The sequence below is a fragment of the Musa acuminata genome, chromosome BXJ3-11, assembly GCF_036884655.1.
Source record: "Musa acuminata AAA Group cultivar baxijiao chromosome BXJ3-11, Cavendish_Baxijiao_AAA, whole genome shotgun sequence".
Lineage (NCBI taxonomy): Eukaryota > Viridiplantae > Streptophyta > Magnoliopsida > Zingiberales > Musaceae > Musa > Musa acuminata.
In genome coordinates, this window is record NC_088359.1 from 6,628,936 (window position 1) to 6,648,713 (window position 19,778).

General features: G+C 38.3%; 2 protein-coding genes and 1 pseudogene across 7 annotated transcripts; 2 read left to right on the plus strand and 1 right to left on the minus strand.

Annotated features, from left to right (window-relative positions):
- Positions 1–4,119: 4,119 nt before the first annotated feature.
- Positions 4,120–4,922, minus strand: LOC103970692 (RING-H2 finger protein ATL56). Its single transcript, XM_009384573.3, has one exon. The coding sequence runs from the start codon at positions 4,820–4,822 to the stop codon at positions 4,307–4,309; it is 516 nt and encodes a 171-aa protein (XP_009382848.1). The 5' UTR covers positions 4,823–4,922; the 3' UTR covers positions 4,120–4,306.
- A 1,005-nt stretch (positions 4,923–5,927) lies between these two features.
- On the plus strand, positions 5,928–13,345 carry LOC103970693 (tRNA-specific adenosine deaminase TAD3). 6 transcript variants are annotated; one of them, XM_065173386.1, is made up of 10 exons: positions 5,928–6,123; positions 6,219–6,270; positions 6,422–6,492; positions 7,012–7,133; positions 7,793–7,875; positions 8,753–8,855; positions 10,612–11,088; positions 11,229–11,338; positions 11,983–12,111; positions 12,960–13,345. In XM_065173386.1, the coding sequence occupies exons 1-10, from the start codon at positions 6,051–6,053 to the stop codon at positions 13,009–13,011; spliced, it is 1,272 nt and encodes a 423-aa protein (XP_065029458.1). In that variant the 5' UTR covers positions 5,928–6,050; the 3' UTR covers positions 13,012–13,345. The 6 variants fall into 6 exon arrangements, with proteins under 6 accessions (XP_065029458.1, XP_065029456.1, XP_018675693.1 ...); XM_065173384.1 differs by having other exon boundaries at positions 5,929–6,123; positions 11,196–11,338; XM_018820149.2 differs by lacking the exons at positions 11,983–12,111; positions 12,960–13,345 and adding an exon at positions 11,533–11,920 and having other exon boundaries at positions 5,938–6,123; positions 10,612–10,733; positions 10,830–11,088; positions 11,196–11,338.
- Positions 13,346–13,483: 138 nt separating this feature from the next.
- LOC103970694 (transcription factor bHLH149-like) lies at positions 13,484–17,323 on the plus strand (annotated as a pseudogene).
- The last annotated feature ends 2,455 nt before the right edge of the window (positions 17,324–19,778 follow it).

Below are 19,778 nucleotides of genomic sequence, written 5' to 3' on the forward strand. Positions count from 1 at the left end.
TAAGAAAAAAATGAGAATTTACTTAACAGAAATAGAGAAGTAGATCATTTTGTTAGCTGGTATTTACACCAGTTTGGATTCACTAGTAGAAAAAAATGGGTTAGATTATCTTATATGCTGCAATTGTGTATTTATCAGAAAATACAAAAAATCGGGTAGAAAAAAATGGGTTAGATTATCTTATATGCTGCAATTGTGTATTTATCAGAAAATACAAAAAATCGGGTAGAAAAAAATGGGTTAGATTATCTTATATGTTCTACTACCATGGTATCCCTACTACTGTAGTTCACAATGTTCCCATTCCTCTTGGAATTTTCCGAGTAGCAATAGAAGATTTTTTTTTACGGTATGTACATCAATTTTGCATTCATTAGTAAGAAAAAAATGAGAATTTACTTAACAGAAATAGAGAAGTAGATCATTTTGTTAGCTGGTATTTACACCAGTTTGGATTCACTAGTAGAAAAAAATGGGTTAGATTATCTTATATGCTGCAATTGTGTATTTATCAGAAAATACAAAAAATCGGGTAGAAAAAAATGGGTTAGATTATCTTATATGCTGCAATTGTGTATTTATCAGAAAATACGAAAAATCGGATAAACATCCACAGAAGCGGGTGACCTGAATCGCATGTGTTAACAGGTACGACAGTTACCCAATCCCGACCGTCTTGGAAGTTGTTGGTCATCTTTCCCACTACAAAGCTATTCCGTGTCACGTATTAAGACGCATCCAAGATCACTGTTGCTGCCGATGTGGGACTAAAAGTATACAACCTTATCGACCCTGCTCTTTTCATAACTTACAGTACAAGTTCTTTTCAGAAATATCCGCAGTAAACCTTGGAAGGCATTTGTGCCACAAACAGATTGATAAAATGAAAATAAAAATAAAATACTTCTCACGTAATTGCAGTAAAATCTCTTGATCAAAGGTTTTCTCCATTGTCCTTCCTTTCCAACATTACAAGTCCAAGAAACTATGTAAACAGAAACTGTTTTCTTGTCCCACTCTTGCATTATTTCTTTAGGGATTCCATCTCCCATGAGGTAATAGTATTCATTGCGTATAAGAAAAATACATGATCTTGGAACTACATGCCAACCTTATCATTTTAGCTTACGCTGACAGACTTTGTAATTGTGAAAGTATATTATAGTGAAACATATCATGAACAAAAATGAAGGTAGCTTAAGCTAATTCAGCTAAAATCAATCACCAACAAAGAGCTCTGTTATGAAAATGAGGTTCTAATTATGACCACAATCACAACCTGACAACAGCATTGGGAAATCAGTCAATGAAGAACTAATCAAACAAAATACATTAGCGAAAGAGAAATGTTGTGTTGCATTCATGTCAGTACCTGTCTTACCTTGCAAATGCCAAACATGATATGAGATACCCTACTGAACTGTAGGCATACATTTGCACAGTAAATTAAACCCATCCATAATACACTGGGCTAATTGCACAAAGACTAAAAATAGTTGTTCTTAATCAGGTATAAATAAAAGGATTACAATTAAAAAAAAGTGTTACTTTATTCATGGCCGATGGCATAAAAGCAAAAATAACCATCCCTCTTTGGACATTCTTAAATAAATGTGCGGTCCACAATTATAATTGCATATGCTTTGCACAGAAGAGTTTCTCAAATGTAAAAGCATAGGCTTCCATTTCTACTTCGTTTCCTTTTTCTTGATGACAGGGATTCCACAAATCCATTAACAAAAACAAAGAAGGAACAATCTGTATAAGTTGCACCTTACAAGCAAAAAACCCAGGTCACAATAATGATTAACTTTTACACCCATTATCTGTGTATACATGAAAATGACAACTTATACAAACATCCATACTTATCTATCTAGTCTTCTTCATTTACAGTATTGATATCTCTTCATTGTATACTTAGCTATCTAATCTAATTGCTTCACACCATCATCAACAAAGGACAATTATTTTGCAATGTACAGATTTGCTACCAACCTATAAAATGAATTATACACATATTCCTAGATGCCTACCAAGATGTCACGGATAAACCAAGATTTGTGACAAAAAAGTCAGGGTACTCTTCTTGTATGTGGTGGCAAAGCACCCTTGTGTGGCATGTAATTAATGCATTAGGTTCATGGTGGGCTAAGCCTAACCCTGTGCTGATTTTGCCAAAGCCTAAAGGATATATTTAGGTGTTGTCGCACAAGGGGTAAGCTAATGCAGTAGCTTCATGGTGGGTTAAGCCTAACTCTGCTGATTTTGCCAAAAGCCTCAAGGATATATTTAGGTGTTGTCAATCACGAGATAAGAAAGTTGAGCATTAAGAAACCTCCTTGATGATGCTCCCCACTTAACAGCGGTCATCCAAACTTAGGCTCATAAATTAAGTTAAACAATAGCACAGGACCAACCATCATGGGCTACTAAGAAGCATGCTAACATCAAGTTGATTAAAGGAACTGATGAACAAGTGATACTTTTGCCCCAAAAAGAAACCTATTTGTTTTGAACATCAATTAATCTACAAATCCAAGAGGTATATCCTTATCTTGAAACTAGCAAACCACTGGATATAGGAAAACATTGAGTTCTTTGGTTGTTTCAAACAAATTTCGCTGTATCATAATGTACCGTCCGGTATGAGCGGTATGTACAAGTCCAATAGGGGACCAGTACGAACAATACATATTAGCTTATCGGTATATTCCATCGTACTGTATATTAATACATTAGTATGATTCAATATGTATCCTACCGACAGTAGATCGGTATACCGGTACGAACCGATATGACGAACCATGGTTTCAAATAAGGAAGAGTTGTCTGCCTTCTGATAAGTACCATGTTGGCTTAGGAAGTGGTTCATTTAGTTGGAAGAGTGAAAGGTAATTGTCACTTCAGCTGGCATTTCAACAATATAAAGTACACAAAAGTTGCTTTTAGATAGTAATTAGCTAGGGAGAGTGAGTTTAGGATGCCTTGGGTTCATGAACATGTAGATCTTATTGCAGGTACACTAGTACCTGAAAGAAAGATCTTTCAAAACCTTGAACCCCCATCCCTAAACCAGCTTTACAAAAGAGAGAGATGTACAACTAAAAGACTTAAATTACGATAGAATTCAGAAACTGCTCGACAAGATCTTGCCACTTAGGACTGTCCAAATGGTGCGTCCCTTGGCCTCATGGATTGAGGTTGAGAGAAAGGAACACTGTGGTACTTTGATTTGATAGTCAGAACTCAAAACATCAATGAATGATTGGTGATGGAGGACACCATACCAAAGCATACTCATGCACAACAGATAAGACTTACATAAAGAAGTTCCTTTGTGACAAGATAAGAATTTTAAACATGCAAACCAACACAAAACGTGGAGAGACTATAATACTGAACCCAAAAGTCTAACCAACAACACAAATCAGAAACACATCTACGATCAGCTGATAAAAGAATAGGTGAAACAAATATACGGTTGCAATTATGTATTCAAATGATTCAAGTTCCAATTCCTTATTGACTGCGTCTAAAAATCGACCAAGTTGAAATTTACCAAGAACTCTCTTCTTCGTAAATAATATCTACTCCACTCGTACCAATCATTCCATCTCTAAAATCATATCTCGAGGACAAGTGACCCTTGTTTAGTTACCATCTTTAATGGTTAATGATCACCGAATCTAGGAAAAGAACTAATTTACCAAAGCTGCAAGATAAACAAGGAGTACTCAAACCAACATAAAATGTGTTAGGTCCCATTGACTTTTGAAACCCAAAAAGCCTGACCAACCATCTGCATCAGAAAAATGTATTTAAGAATACTACTGTTTCAAACAATATCTTATGATATCTTGATTGAAATCCAATTCGGCTTCAACATGCTATCTAAACTAAAAGGTGAGAGATTCAAGTTTTTTTTTTTTCAATAAGTTTCTATTCATCTTTTACAGCAAAAGATATATGACAAATCAAGCTTACTCTTTTTGGCTCATTGATATCTATACTTAGCAAATATTATTGCTTCCATAAACATCACTGATTCCTCATCAAAATCAACTATTTGAACAATATATACTCACCCAATTAACCATTTTAGATGACTATCGCTCATCGAATCCAAGAGAAGACCTTAGATTACCGAAGTTTCCAGCTAAACAAGGCCAAAACGCTACATTGATAAAAAAAAAGAACATCATTTTGTACAATAAACACGGAACCCTAACACAAGGAACAGAAATAACTTACAAAGATCCACTGAACGAACCCACCCCGTCGGCCGGCCAACAGTCGGCTCCAGCTACGCCACGCCAACGAGAGTGCGGCAGATCGGGCAACCACGCGACTTCGCCAGCCACCGGTCGACGCAGGCGACATGGAACACGTGCCCACACGAGGGGAGAGCTCGGCACCTCTCCGCCTTCTCGAACCCTTCCAAGCACACGGCGCAGTCCGGCGGAGGCCAAGGCGGGGACGCCGATCGACCGGAGTACTCGAACCAGGGAAGCCCCTTCAGCTGGGCAACCGAGAGGCCGGCGGGCGAAGCGTCGTCGGCCGCGTTCGGAAATAGGGGGCCGTTGCGGCTGCGGCGGCGGAGGGTGCGGCCTGCGACGAGGAGGTGGAGGAGGACGACGGCGGCAACCCCGGCGAAGAGGAAGAAGAGCGCGAGGGCGACGGCCATGACGAAGGTCTGGAGGATGAAGGCCAGCACTCGGGCCCCGCCCCGGGGCTTGGCGAACGCAGCGTCCGACGGCAGCGTCCGGGGCATCGCAGCGGTGGCGGCGGGGAGCGGGCGTCCGTGATCGATTCCAGCCATGGGGTTCCGCCAATGTTGCCGGAGGACGAGGAAGCGCTCTCGATCGCGGTCTCGGGTTTCGGGATAATATTGGAATGCGGGATTACTTGGTAAAGGAAAGAAGCTCTCGCGGAGGACTCTATATTGACGCGTATCTACCAATCGCAACCGTTGGTTCTGCTTCGCGAAGCGCCGGATGATGGTGTGGGATGACGGCGGCTCCGCTGCCGATATACCCGGGCACGGTCCACCGTTTCCTTCGCGCGTCGAGACGGGAAGTGATAGTGACATGTGTCCTTAAGTTGACTGAGTCAACGTTATTTGGGTGGGCGAGGGATTGGCGGCCTCAGCCTGCCGCCGCTGGTTTTCGTGGGCCCGTAAGATAAGGATCGCGTGTCGGAGCGTCGTCGCCCGTGGCTGCGAGTCGAAGGCGTCTGCTCGATCCTGATGAACATTGTTAAGATTCGGGCAACCAGGCTTCGGATGATCCTGGCCAGGCTTGTCGAAGCGACTTCGGGCCCTTGCTATTAGTTCGAGATTCGTGCTTGATCCTGATAAACACTGTTGAGATTCGGGCAACTAGGCTACGGATCCTGGCCGGGCCGATGGTCTGAGTAGCTGTGGTTACTAGTTTAAGATTGGTGCTCGATTCTGATGAACGTTGTTGAGATTCGAGCAGGCTCTTGGGATAGGATGCGTGCTTGATCCTGACGAACACTGTTGAGATTCGTGCAACTCGGCCTCGTGTATAGGATCCTGGACGTCCCGTGGCTTCGATTTCTTCGTACCTGATTGGTCCGTTGCAGAAGCCCGTCGGCCGTGCCTATTGGTTCAGGATTCGTGCTCGATCGTGATGGCATTTTAGCCTCGGAGGATTCTTGCCTAGCCATGGGCGCTTGATTCCTCGTTGAGGACATCTGGGCCGTGGATATATTTTCAAGATTCGTGCTTGATCCTGATAGGCTCGGGCATCTAGGCTTGGGACGATCCTGGCCGTGGCTACAAGTTCAAATTTGTGCTTGCACCTGATGAACACTATTAACATTCGGAGAATTTGGGCCGAGCTGTAGGATACGACTTCTTTATACTTATATGGGTCGTCTCGTTTAAGGCCCATAGTTCCGTGTCAACTCTCCTCGGGCCCGTTTCCTGCAATCCCTCTCGCCTAGCTTCTTGGAACCGCCGGCTGTGGAATCCCTAGAATTGGAGCGGCGAGACCGCGGCACGTTCTTGGGCGCAGGCGGAGGAGATGACTGGAACGATGAAGTGGGAGATAGTGCATGTTCCTGGTGAGCCAGAGAGCTCTCTCGAAGTGTCTACTGGTAAGTCGTTTTCATCAGATGAAGTTTAGTGTGACGAGGGGCGTTGTTTACTTGTTGATTTTGGTTCAAAGTTCCGATCGTTTTTGCTGTTTCAGTTGATGTTTTGGCTTCGAAGATTGAACCAAAGCTTGCCAACAAGATTGTGAGGTTAGCATTTTGTTCTACCAGTGGTTTGCTTTGCTTTGACAGATACAATTTTTAAGTTGTCCTTCGGCAGTTGTAATTGGTTTTTGCTCGATGAATTTGTTTATGATGGTTTCTTTCTTTCTTTGTTCCTGCTATCTGTTGAATTGCTTAGGCAGTTGAATCAGGTGTGTCCACTCGAGAATCTCCGTCATGTGAAACGGGTGCGAAAAAGGACGGTTGAAGGTCTGACCTTTCCTCCTATTTTTCTGCATGAGTAAACATTGTTTCTTTTCTCTTTCTCTTTAATCTTCTGGTGTAGAGTAATAAATGTTGAGAATGGTGGAAGATGCTTATTGGTACCCAAAACATGAAGGCATGCTTGATTCGTGGAAAATTCTTTACTCAGATAGATACCATCCTTTATCTTCGTTATTGCATTATTGCTTTATTATTAGTGCATACTGGTATTGGAGGGATGCCTTATTTTCTAGCCAATCATCTTAGTTGTAGACGATAGCTACTAGTTGTGTGAACTTGATGTCTACAAGGCAGTACTTTCTTGCAAATTTTTGATAGCTATTCTTTGTTTGTGTTCCTATTATATTCTTGCGTCTCATCCTGTAAATTTTATATCTGACTTATAGTAATTTTAAATGACATCATTGAATTTTGCTATCCACATTTTCTTTAATAATTTGTATGTTGGAAAAGCCTATTTGATGTAATCCCAAATACTTGTATTATTTGACTTTTTTCTGACAGGTAATGCTGAGTTGTCAGTTATTCTATGTCTTTCTGATGAATATGAAAAAGATGCAGAGGCAATACCAAGAGGCATTCATCAGCTTATCAGTGACTATAATTTGTGTCCTTATAATGCAAAAGTGAGCTCTCTCTCTCTCTCTCTCTCGCTCGCTCGCCCGCCTTATCTTATTCATAAGGAGTCACTAATTTTCGTTTACAAATTTCTGGATGTCGAAAAACATCATCACCTTATAATGTAGTTATTAAAATCATGAGATGAGGATTACCATGTGAGAGGTTTACACTTGATTCTTAGAGGCAGAAAATTTGGCATTTTGGTTTATGATGAGGTTCGTCCTATGCACCTCGGGCATCATGGTTTGAATTGTGGAAATAACTTTTCTGCAACCAAAGGGAAAGTTGTACATGTTTTGCCATCCCTAGACCCTCTAGTGGTGAGAGTCTTATATATTGGATATCCATTTTGGAATGGAGCACAAACTGAATGTTGGTTGTTATATCTCCATTTTGTATTTGATCTACATGGTGCTTTAAAATTGTTTAAAGAAGTCACTCAAAATAATAACATGAAAGCCAAGACCCCATGGGAATGTTTGTTTAGTACGTACCTAGTTTCATTTAGTAATAACATGGCTTCAAGCAACATAATATAATGGTTTGTCGGAGTAAGGGACTTTAATTTGCCTCTAACAATTTCGATGTTAAATTCAGTTATTTTTTACAGAGATCACCTTTATTAAGAATTTCTTACATGCACTAGTGCTGAAACTAATTCCAGGTTGCCAAGTATGCTGCTAGATCAAAAGAAGAATGGGAGGAACAGTGCAAGCTTTGGCCGACGTCATATCATCCATCAACCAAGTAATTTTGGTTATAATTGTCATTCAAATATTGGAGATATTTACTTGTTATATTGATTTTTCATTGCCTTCAATTTCTATCTCATCAAATTATAGACAGAATTTTATGGATTAGTGGCAAAATTTTCTGTTGTCAAATTTCTTAATTTGTACATTGGAAAAACTATCTCAAACTTTCCCACCTTTCTTAGTTTGGACTAGATTGAGATTTAGTGCATGTACTGAATAAGCTAATTTTGGTTGTGTCTTAATGGATTAAACATGGAAGAGCGTTAATGCAGATTTCCTTGAAGTAAACAAAGATAGAACAAACAACATATCTCTCGTTTGATGGTTGGTTACTATGGTAAAATAGATGAGTCTTTGAATTAGTAATTGAGGGTCACTTTTTTATTATTATAGTTCCTAAACATATTCTGAAGAGTTCCTCTTTAAGTATAATGATGTGACCTTACGTTGTTGTTGGGGAGCTTGTTGGATTCTTATATTTGATGCATTTTTATTGAGTCTTAAACAATTAAAATCTTTTCCAGGCACTGGTGTCATAACTTGTGCCCTTTTGTTGGCCTCTTGAAGAGGTTGGTATAGTTCATGATTGACAAGTCCAATACCTAACAGTTGGATCAGAGTTTAATTCATTTCAGGTTCTTGTGAAAAAAAAAGTAATGTGAAAAGAAGAATATGATGGAGTAAAAGATAAGAGCAAGACAACGAGCCAACAAAGATGAAATATCAGCAGTTAATAACAGCTGCTTTCATTTATGAAAAATCCAAGATTTTCATTGTCATTTTGGACAAACAATTGTACTCTGGGTATAGATACTAATTGTTCTTGATGGGATTGCAGTACAATCTTCTTATCTTTGCAAATGTTACAGTTTCGATGGGGTTGCTGGACTGAGTGAAGGGGAATTGCAGTTGATATTCAACTACATGAAGGTTGTGATCCAGTTAACAAAGTTGAGTTATACTGGTGGTAAAGTATGTTATTTATTCTACTTCTGCACTATTTTCACTTTTTCACAGACTTTCTTTTTTGCAATTTTACTATAAAATAAAATTTTGAGTAGAGTTGAGGCTTTAACACTATTCTGGAAAGTTACTGCAGTTAGTATTCTGTTATGCTGATATATATTATAGTTTTTGTAGATGCATATCTGGTTTTGAGTTTGTTTTCCTTTTCAGATGTGTGAAAATCTTGAAGGTTTTCTTCTCTCATGTATTCTACAAGTCATAATTATTTTGTATGGTTGTGTGCATGCATGTGTGTGGGTGAGAGGGGAGTTTGTCCAATTACTGATTTTATGAAATTAGAGTATCCAAGCGTATGTTGTTTGAAGTGTACTCGGGACATATACTTTTGTAGGGGATTGGTCAGCAACTACTCTTAGCAGCTTGTCATTTTTTATATCTTTACAATATGAGTTGTTTTTTAATCCTTTTTTTAATTTTGTGTTTACTTTCAATTTCTCTATGTTTTCTGCTTATCATTTTGAGTAGAGTTGAGGCTTTAACACTATTCTGGAAAGTTACTGCACTTAGTATTCTGTTATGCTGATATATATTATAGTTTTTGTAGATGCATATCTGGTTTTGGGTTTGTTTTCTTTTTCAGATGTGTGAAAATCTTGAAGGTTTTCTTCTCTCATGTATTCTACAAGTCATAATTATTTTGTATGGCTGTGTGCATGCATGTGTGTGGGTGAGAGGGGAGTTTGTCCAATTACTGATTTTATGAAATTAGAGTATCCAAGCGTATGTTGTTTGAAGTGTACTCGGGACATATACTTTTGTAGGGGATTGGTCAGCAACTACTCTTAGCAGCTTGTCATTTTTTATATCTTTACAATATGAGTTGTTTTTTAATCCTTTTTTTAATTTTGTGTTTACTTTCAATTTCTCTATGTTTTCTGCTTATCATTTTGAGTAGAGTTGAGGCTTTAACACTATTCTGGAAAGTTACTGCACTTAGTATTCTGTTATGCTGATATATATTATAGTTTTTGTAGATGCATATCTGGTTTTGGGTTTGTTTTCTTTTTCAGATGTGTGAAAATCTTGAAGGTTTTCTTCTCTCATGTATTCTACAAGTCATAATTATTTTGTATGGCTGTGTGCATGCATGTGTGTGGGTGAGAGGGGAGTTTGTCCAATTACTGATTTTATGAAATTAGAGTATCCAAGCATATGTTGTTTGAAGTGTACTCGGGACATATACTTTTGTAGGGGATTGGTCAGCAACTACTCTTACCTGCTTGTCATTTTTTATATCTTTACAATATGAGTTGTTTTTTTAATCCTTTTTTTAATTTTGTGTTTACTTTCAATTTCTCTATGTTTTCTGTTTATCATGAATGTTGTAAGAAACATTCTTTTTCTTATTTTCTATCTTGCTTCTTGTATTTTGCAGAAAGCATCACCAATTCTTTAATTGCCTGCTCATTTTGTTGTTGACAAACTAATACCTCTCACGCTACTTCATATGCCTATACACCCAGGTCTTCCTCCAGTTACTAGAGGATTTTGACTGTTGCAGAAATAATAACTAAATATTGAAAGTGGAATCGTCCCTTAGCTTGCATGCATGCATGCATACATACATACATACATACATACATATGTATGTATTCAAGTCTAAGAGCCTCTGTCGTTTCTTTTACTATGTTCAACTTTTATGGATTTGTATGAATATTCATGTCAGCTAGCACTTAGCTGAGCATGTTCTTCAGCATTGCAGGTTCTAAATGCTGCTATCATCGTTGATCCTATTAGTAGGCAAGTCATTGCAAGTGCTAATGACCAAACGTGTCCATGGCCCACAACATACGAGACCAGTGCAAGATATAACTGCAATGACAGGTGTGGAGTAACCATTGCATCCCATGATTCCAATCTGAATGGATTACAGAACAGTCTAGAAATTTCAGTTCAAAAATTTCAACTTGATATATGCAGTGATGTATGTGCTGGGGTTTCTTGCTTAAATCCTTGGGGATGGACAGCACAAAAACAAAGCAGTCAGAGTTCCTCAATGAAAAGCGAGAGCAAACATACATGGCATCCTTTAAGGCATGCTGCTCTTGTTGCTATTGAAAATGCCGCAGAAAGAGATAGGCAACTATTCCCCGGTCCAGGATCATCAGAGTCTCAATCTACACCAAATGGCAATCCACTGTGTGCTGATAATTGTCCAGCAAAACGTCAAAAGATACAGGTGTGAGCTTCTAAACTTTACTATCCGTTTAGAGTTTTAGTTTCTATACTGCTCTATAGGTTTCATTTGTAAAAGTTGAACCTTGAATATGTTGTCTATTGAATTAGCAACATGTATGTCAGCTGGATCTATTTCGTCAGGAGCACAGCATGGTCAAGGAAGTTCCAGACAATAGGGAACCTACTGAAATAATGCGGCCTTATTTGTGCACTGGCTTTGATATCTACCTTGTATGGGAGCCATGCACCATGTAAGCCAAATTTAGTGTTTAATATGCCAATATGCGATTGAGATTTGGTCTAAATTTTTGGTTTTGGAGCTTGTTTGAACTAGACAATAATGCCAAAACTTTTCAGTAATTAGCCAATATATGACATGCATGCCGCAGATTATGTAGTTTTTTGCATTAAATATGTTCTTATATTTATATCTGCATGTTTGAAGGTGTGCCATGGCACTTGTGCACCAACGAATCCGTCGCATTTTCTTTGCCCTTCCAAATCCAAATGCCGGTGCTTTGGGCAGTGTCTACAGATTGCAAGGAGAGAAAAGTTTGAATCATCATTATTCTGTTTTCAGGATTTTGATACCAGAGCAAGACCTTAATAGGGTAGAATTAAATGTATCCGATAATTTCTTATTACATGGCTGAAATCCAGGTGGTCACAGAACTCTCAAATTGTATTGCTCTCTAGTCTCTATTAAACATTCAAGTGTCAACCTGCAGACAATTAGTTTTACCAGTTGACTTGTCTTCACTAAGGTCCTCATAAAGCATTATAATCAAATTGGGTTTTGTCTCGAGGAGTTATAGAGACATTCTTCTTTTCAATTCTCCATCATCTGAGAGTTTCTTGGCTAGACAATGATCATGTTTTCTCTTTCTGGGTGAAGCTTTTCAGGCTTCGGCTATTGTATTATTAGAAGTTATCTCAGAAGAAGAATGGTTATGAAACTTGAAGACTTCACTTGTTCTTCTACACTTCACTCTCCTGCAGGACCGCAGGAAATCTTTGTGCTAAGGTAATTGGGAACAGCTTACTGACTCTCATCTGAGTAAATGGCTAATGTTATCTTTGCCAACTTCTAAAACCATGTCTTATTCTTAGCAAATTCTGTCTCTTCATGAACCTTTTATTGCTGTGATTTTCCTGTTGTTGTTGTAGATGTTAAACAATGAACGGATATTGAGTATTGGTTCATGTTTCTTACATTTATTTCTTTCCTTTTTAATCTCTAGTCGTATGACTCTCGGACAAAATCCATGTCAGGAACCATAGGTGCTCATGTGGGACAATCATGTCCACGTGCACATGGAACGAAACATAAAGGAGCCTTTCCTTGCGTCACATGTGTATGTTTGAACTTATTGGAGTTGTATGCCGTCTGTCAAACACATGAGCAGCTGATTAGAAGACTTGTTCAACAACCCCACATGACCACATGAGTCCAACTTGATCGATCCTGTTTGATCTGAGATTCGTTTCAACTTAATCTAGATATTGATATGGTTTATCAATCCAGTGATCTGATCAGGTGTCTAATCTGATCATTTTCTGGTTGAAGTCATATTTGTATGAATTGAGGTCAAAACATATGGAGTTGCATCTGGACTGATTGTAGCAGCAATTCATTTTGTTCATATACTGGGTCTTACAGCTGTCTCTTCTGACTTATGTCTGACTTACGTTGGATAAGAGTAACCCTGCATGTCTGTGAACAAGTTTTTCTGAGACATGACAAATCATGTCTTCATGCACAACTCTGGCAATGCTGCCAGTGAGTGAGGCCCTGTTGTCAGTTCACATGACTTCAACATGTTCCTAAGCATTTTACATCTTAAGTAAACTCTCATCTAAATTTTTTTTCAGGTTTGATACAGTGGATAACTGCAGTAGGAAAGATGAAGTGTTACAGGGCTGAAGATTTTATACTTTGCATCACGAAGATTCAAGACACAGTTCAGATTGCTGATTGCATTGCCAAAACAGCATGTGGTGAGGAAAGGAAGTCTTATTTATCTGAGGGTCATGTAGGCATCAAACTTTTGCATCTTGACTTGGTTAAGATACAGGTATAAAATCACCTCTGTTCCAATTCACGCATCTGATTTACAATCTACATCTTGATGTTATTTGAATGAGGCATTCTACCCTTTATGTAGCCAGCATATGGCATATGACAATCCTTTATCATTAGTGAGTCCAAAGAGGAATAGAGTAGATTCCTCTGGTGCTCTTGCCTGGCCCTTCGTTTCCTGCTACTCCTGATGATCAACATAGTAGATTAAAGTGGCTTTTGAAAGACTTATCTTCTTCCTGTACTGTGTGACCTTGCCTCACTATAACACAAGCATGTAGGTTGTGTTAGACAGGGGAAGGAAGCTTTTGATGCTCTTTCATCATAGTATACATATATATATCATGCTAAAGCAGACTATATGTCATCATCACATCTCACCGTATTAAATGCCAAAGTAGCTTTGGGGTTGTAAGCTTGCAACTAACAAAGCTAGGCAAGTAGATTGTCTTGAAAACTTCCACTATATTAGCTAAAAGACGCAAATATTTAAGATGAAAAAAAAGAGAAAGAAAAAGAAAAAGAAAATGTTCAGGCATAGTTGAATTGATTTCAAAATTCTTGAACCAATTCATAATGTCACAAAACATCTCTCTTGCTTGCTTTTGTTTGATTTGGAGAAAAGATGAGGAATCATAACATGTGAGAGATTGCGAGTAAAACATGTGAAGGACATGTGCAGGATATGGTAGGGACTCCATAGTACAAGTTTCTTACCATTGGCATGTACAAGGCATTGGGAACAACCACTAGAGACAGCTTCTTCAAGGAGAAAAGAAGCTTAAAGCTTTGACATATTTCTTATGCTTACCAAACGATCCATGATCCTGATAGAGCTTGGCAAATCTGCCAGAAGTGCCCCAATGTAGGACATAGAAAAAGTTGAAGGGGGGTCCCCTTTGTTCTTTAATGATTTAAGCAAGGAGGGATGCATGCCCTTGTTGGGACAGAGGGAGCCCATCCATGTGTGAGAACATTGTGGTTTAGGGCACTTCCTAAGAACAGTGCAACAATAATAGTAGCTGTTCCTTACCATGTGGTCCTTAGTTTTGTCATACAATATTAATAATAATTATTATTAATAATTCTAATAGGTCAAGTTGCAAAGACCTGCATAATTCGGGTCAAGTGCGAGATGATGATGATGAGGCTTTGGTTGCAAAGTGACTCATTCAGTGCACTAGATTTTCGTCAATTTAGTAAGTTACTTTACAAGGAAAGGGACTATTTTTGTGATTTAAATTTTGTAAATCTATGTCATGCTTGCACATAATCAAGTGATGACTGATATCAGCATATGATGCAAGTAATGCTTAATTGTCGTCGACACTAAATTAGGTATTGGCTCACATAGCAGAAATTTTTTTCTCTGAATCTAAAGATGTGCATGTATCCTGATAAACATTGGTACTGATTTAATACAATGTATACATATAGATGTATGTCCATATGCATCGTTATCCTAATGATTGAAGCACAAGAGTGAAGAGTTGGAGTTGAAATCTGATCTGACACCTGATTAAGCGATTGCTTATATTAAAGTGTTTGTTGAATTGTTCGAATATTGTGTTTTTTGTTTGAGATGTTGGGATTTATTCATCATTCATTTTTGAAACTAAATAATTTTCTCTTTTACAAGTTCATGAGAATATGTGCTAGGTTGCACCTGGTTTAACCCTTTGCAAATGACTATCGGAATGGAATCTCATGAGTGAGATAAATCAGTTAAGTTTGTAACATTTTGTATCGGTGGTGTTTGACAAACCTATTATGAAAAGAGGAGTTATTTTGGCATCATGCCAATGTGTACATTCCTTAAAGCCATTCCTAGCTCCCCCAAGGAAAAGGTAAAGAAATGCAAAAAGATATGTGGAGTACTTAATTGACATATTATTTATTTCTTTTATTATTTTCATAATAAAATGAAGTTGGAGGGGTAGGAGGTCATGTGAAGCTCCAAAGCTGAGAAATCATGATGTGGATTCCACCCATGTGGGGTTTCATTTCCCATCACCATGTTTCCTGGATTTTGCCAAGCTAAAGGTGCAAGAAATAACTGTGTATTGGATTGATTTCTTAATCTCTTTTCTCCTCCATTTTAATATTTCCTGCTACATTTTGTCAGAGTAAAAGGTGGAAGAACTGTTTGATTCAGTTGCCAACACATGCTGTCTTCTTCCTGGTCTTGTTGACAAAAGCCTGCCTGCCCTCTTCATGGATGAAACCTTCACAATCCTCATTCCTATTGCTTCATTCTTGAAAAGATTTGTGATCAGAGAAAAGAAACATAGCCATGCATGCTTGACTGCATGAACCCTAAAATGAAACCCTAATTGCCAACCTCTTGGCTCTTCTTGTACATGTTGGAACTCACACAAGGAAACAATGTTTGCTTAGGCATTGTGGGCCATGCACACCATTTGCATGCATGTGGTGTGTCTTCCAAGTAGGACCCCATCTCTCTTTCCCACAACCCTAAAATAAGGTGGCTGTTCGTGCCTCACCATGCACGATTCGTTCCATAATTTCTTCTCCATGAAGGTCCAACATTTCCTTCTACCTGTCTTCTTCCTCTGCACTCTGATCACTTTGTAGCTGTTTCCAAACTCTGATGCCTACACTGCACACTCGTAACACACCACACATTCATGTATGTCCGTCTTCTCACATGACCTCCATATGTAAAAGAGCCACTTGTTACTCACCACTGTTATCTCATAACACTGCTATTTCGTCTGTGCTCTTTTTATTTTGATGACCAAGCGAGCTTGGAGGAGCAGCATTATATATATATATATATATATATATATATATATATATATATATATATATATATAAGAGCAAAGAGAGTATTGAATAGGCAGCTTTGCTTTCCTATCACAACCATGCAAGTCACAAGAACATTCAAGCAAGCCTTCCTCGAGCAAATGCTGCTTGGCTTCCGAGTGACTGATGTTTCATCCAAAAGGATGAGCTTCCAAGAGAAGAAGAGTGTCATCAAGCTTTCGGCCAATGTCGCCATGGCCGTGGCTCGGGGTAGCAGGAAATGGACTCGTGGCCTCATCGCGAATCTCTCCAAGGAGCAGCAGAAGAGGCAGTTCCCTCGGGTGATCCTGGGAGAGCAGTATGAGAGACTGATGAAGCCATTCATGGAAGATCCCAAGAAGCAAAAAGATCCTGAGGAAGCCTTAGGGTGTCCTCAACCAGAAGGAAGAAGAAGCTGTGTGCAGTGGAGAAGAGAACGCGAGTGCTCCGAAGACTTGTTCCCGGTGGCGAGTCCCTGAGTGGGTTCTCCTTGCTAGATGAAACCTTGGACTACGTCCTCTCTCTCCGAGCTCAGATTGGTCTGATGCAGAGCCTGCTGATGACCTGCGAGGCATCGAAGCGCAGGTAAATTGATCGAGCACCATGTCTACACACCTCTACTTCTTACAGCCTCTCATCACGCCCTGCATCATCCATTACCTCGCACCATATTTCTCACAGAGCTCACGAGTCCCAAGTGCACATCGCCTGAAACAAAAGCTTCGACTGTGGGCAACCGAGGTCGATGTGGTGGGATTCCATGACTGGCTCAGGAAAGGACAAAGCTCCCTGTGCTGTCCACTCTTCTGAATGCGGTGAAAGGTTGAAGAAGCTCTTCCATATGATAAAACCATGATCATATGTGTTTACACATCTATCTCTCTCTCTACACATCTATCTTGGTCAAATACCTTTACTACATCGTATCTCTCTCTCTCTCTCTCTCTCTCTCTCTCTACACGTCTATCTTGGTCAAATACCTTTACTCCATCTCATTAAGTATCCAATTATTGAGTCTTAGATTCAAGGTGACAAGGCCTCACTGATGATTTCTTACTCAGATGTTTGCAATGCTAATATTTTGTTAGGAAAGAATTATTAGGATAGACAGGAAGAAGGGGATTTGAATTAATATAATAATATTTTTAAATAACAAATTAATATATTTTAAAAACTTAATTAATTAAGTTAAAGTTATAAGTAAAAAACATAAAACTGAGTCATAAGTAATAGAACTAAAGATAAATAAATCAATTTATTATGGTTGGCACTCTTGGTTCCTTTTTTCTTGAGATCATCAATTTTCATTATCGATCTTTTTTTCTAATCGAATATCAAAATACCCTTATTATAACCCACTCTTTTTTTAAGGCTTAGGAGATAATATTTACGCTCTTTTTTTATAAGATATCTTTTACCTCCTACAATTTAGAATTTCAACTAGACTTGAAAAGAGAGGGAGACTCAAACTATACTTAAAATTAGAGCTTATAATATTTCACTAGTTCAAAAATGAATGTTAATCAATCAAACCTAAGTGAGATATTTATAGACCCCAAAGGATCTTAAGAATAAATCAAAAAAATTTAAATCTTCAAAACTTTAAGATATGGGCAGTACTACCATCGATTTTGCACAGTATTACCATTACAACTTTTAACACAATTATAATTCTAGACTCGCATAGTACTATCATTATAATTTTTTAATTTTGGATAGTACTACTATCATCGTAGGCGATACTATAATTTGAAAAACTGATAAAGTACAAACAATACTTATCAAACTCGAGTAGTTCTATCGCTTGGGCCTATTGGTATCACTATCTAAGTCTAATTTAGGTCATTGGTTTGACTTTCTAACTAACCCAATTCAGCTCGGCTTCAAGCCAATAACTTTATAAGTTGACTTTATTTTGGCCAATGATTTTAAATAACCCAAGTTAATATCGATTAGGACCTTCACAGATCAATTACACATCTGGCATATTTACAAAGCTTTCAACTCGTTATATATTCTTTCGGCATATCATTCAATCTTCAACTTTTAATATATCATCCTTTCCTTCGGTATACCGCTTATTTCATGGTATTTTAATTTTTTCACAACATCTAATCTTTTGACATAATATTCAATCCTTCTGACACAATATATGAACCTTTATCACAAAGTTTGATTTCCGATATATCGATCAATCATCTATCTCGACATCTAATTTTTGACATGATAATTTTTTAGTATAGCGTTTGACTCTCGTGCTCCAGTTGAGTACTCGATGGTTCGATTTTATAATCAAAGTATTTTTCTTTGTTACTCATGTTAAGGGTATATTAGTTTTATCATTAAGATTCAGGATTATTACATCAAATCTTTAATTGGATATAAAAAAATATGAATCATGATTAAAGTTTAAAGTTTAATTCGTTATGATATTTTATAAGCTAGTTTCACCTACCAAGATCAGGTTGAGAACCTTCAGAAATCCAAACCCTTTTATATTTAGTACCATGTAACGATGACAGATACTTAAAAACGAACCTAACTTCATGCTCATAAATTCCAAACCAGTCTGTTTCAGAATCTACCATGAACTCAAAAATCTTCTATGTCACAATCAAGACTACTTGTGCACAGTTATCCATTCACGTTAGTGTGTTTGTTGAGATTTGAGACATGAATATTTATGAATCAAGAATAACTCACTCACCAGATTAAGGATGTATGCATGTAATTAGTTCATAAGTGCTATTTTGTTGTTTCTCGAGGGAAACTACAAGTATTTTAGATTGTGAAAGCTTGCAAATTAACAATGCATATATGCTCTTCGGGAATGTGTTGATGGGTTCAAATGCAGGGCACTGTTTCAGGCTCGCATGAGGGTTCTAAGTTTGGGTCGGGGAAGAAGAGATCAGAGACCACTAACAGAGGAAAGAAAGAAAGAAAAGATGATCCATGTCTTGGACAAGTAACTTAGAGATTTCTCAAGTCAAAATGTTATATGAGGTAGAACAATGCGTAGGGCAGGTGATGGTTTACATCTACTCTCTTTCTACCATAGGACAGTCATCCATTGCCTACTACAACATTTGAATCAATGGAACAAATTTCTCATGTAATGGAAGCAGGTTCGAGAACAATGCTGGTGAAGGCAGAGAAGCAGTTTACAGTCTACCTGCTGTGTGGTGATCATTACTTGCTCCTTCGTGCATGCAATCTATCAGAGAATTCAGAGGGGGCTATCAAACATCATCCTAAGTAGAGAGAATAAATAGTGTATGGTCTCAAAGTACGCATTATTTCTACCATTGGAGAGGGTTGAAGAACGGAACATGTCAATTAGCATTGCACTTACATCAATCGTGGCACAACGAGAGGAACATAAACAAAGGTAACAACTATTATGAACGGGTCGGCACTAAGAGAGGGGGTGAATTAGTGCAACGGAAAGATTACGTCGATTTAAAATATCTTCGTTCGATTAAAACTGATTTCGACGAAAATCGTTTCGGAGAGATGTTAACTTTGAAATCATATTCGTAAGCGTAATGGAAGTAAAGGAAGTAAGTAGTTTATAGTGAAGGTAAATAGCAATAATAGAAATACAAACCAAGTTTTTATAATGGTTCGGTCACCGTGACCTACATTCACTCAGCCGATTCCCCTTCCGTCGAGGCCATCGGCATCCGCTAATGATCTTCCTTTAATAGGCGAAGATCAACCTCCTTCATACAACTCTATTCTCTTTTTGTAGGCTTAGGAGAGAACCTTTACACCCCTTTTTTATAAAGCTTCCCTCACGCTCTCCC

Excerpts from the sequence above, each read along its gene's own strand:
- LOC103970692 (XM_009384573.3), bottom strand. The coding sequence starts at position 4,822 with ATGGCTGGAATCGATCACGGACGCCCGCTCCCCGCCGCCACCGCTGCG.
- LOC103970693 (XM_009384575.3), top strand. The coding sequence starts at position 6,051 with ATGACTGGAACGATGAAGTGGGAGATAGTGCATGTTCCTGGTGAGCCA. Across the intron at positions 7,134-7,792 it reads TGTGTCCTTATAATGCAAAA|GTTGCCAAGTATGCTGCTAG; the intron begins GTGAGCTCTCTC and ends AACTAATTCCAG. Across the intron at positions 7,876-8,752 it reads TCATATCATCCATCAACCAA|TTTCGATGGGGTTGCTGGAC; the intron begins GTAATTTTGGTT and ends CAAATGTTACAG.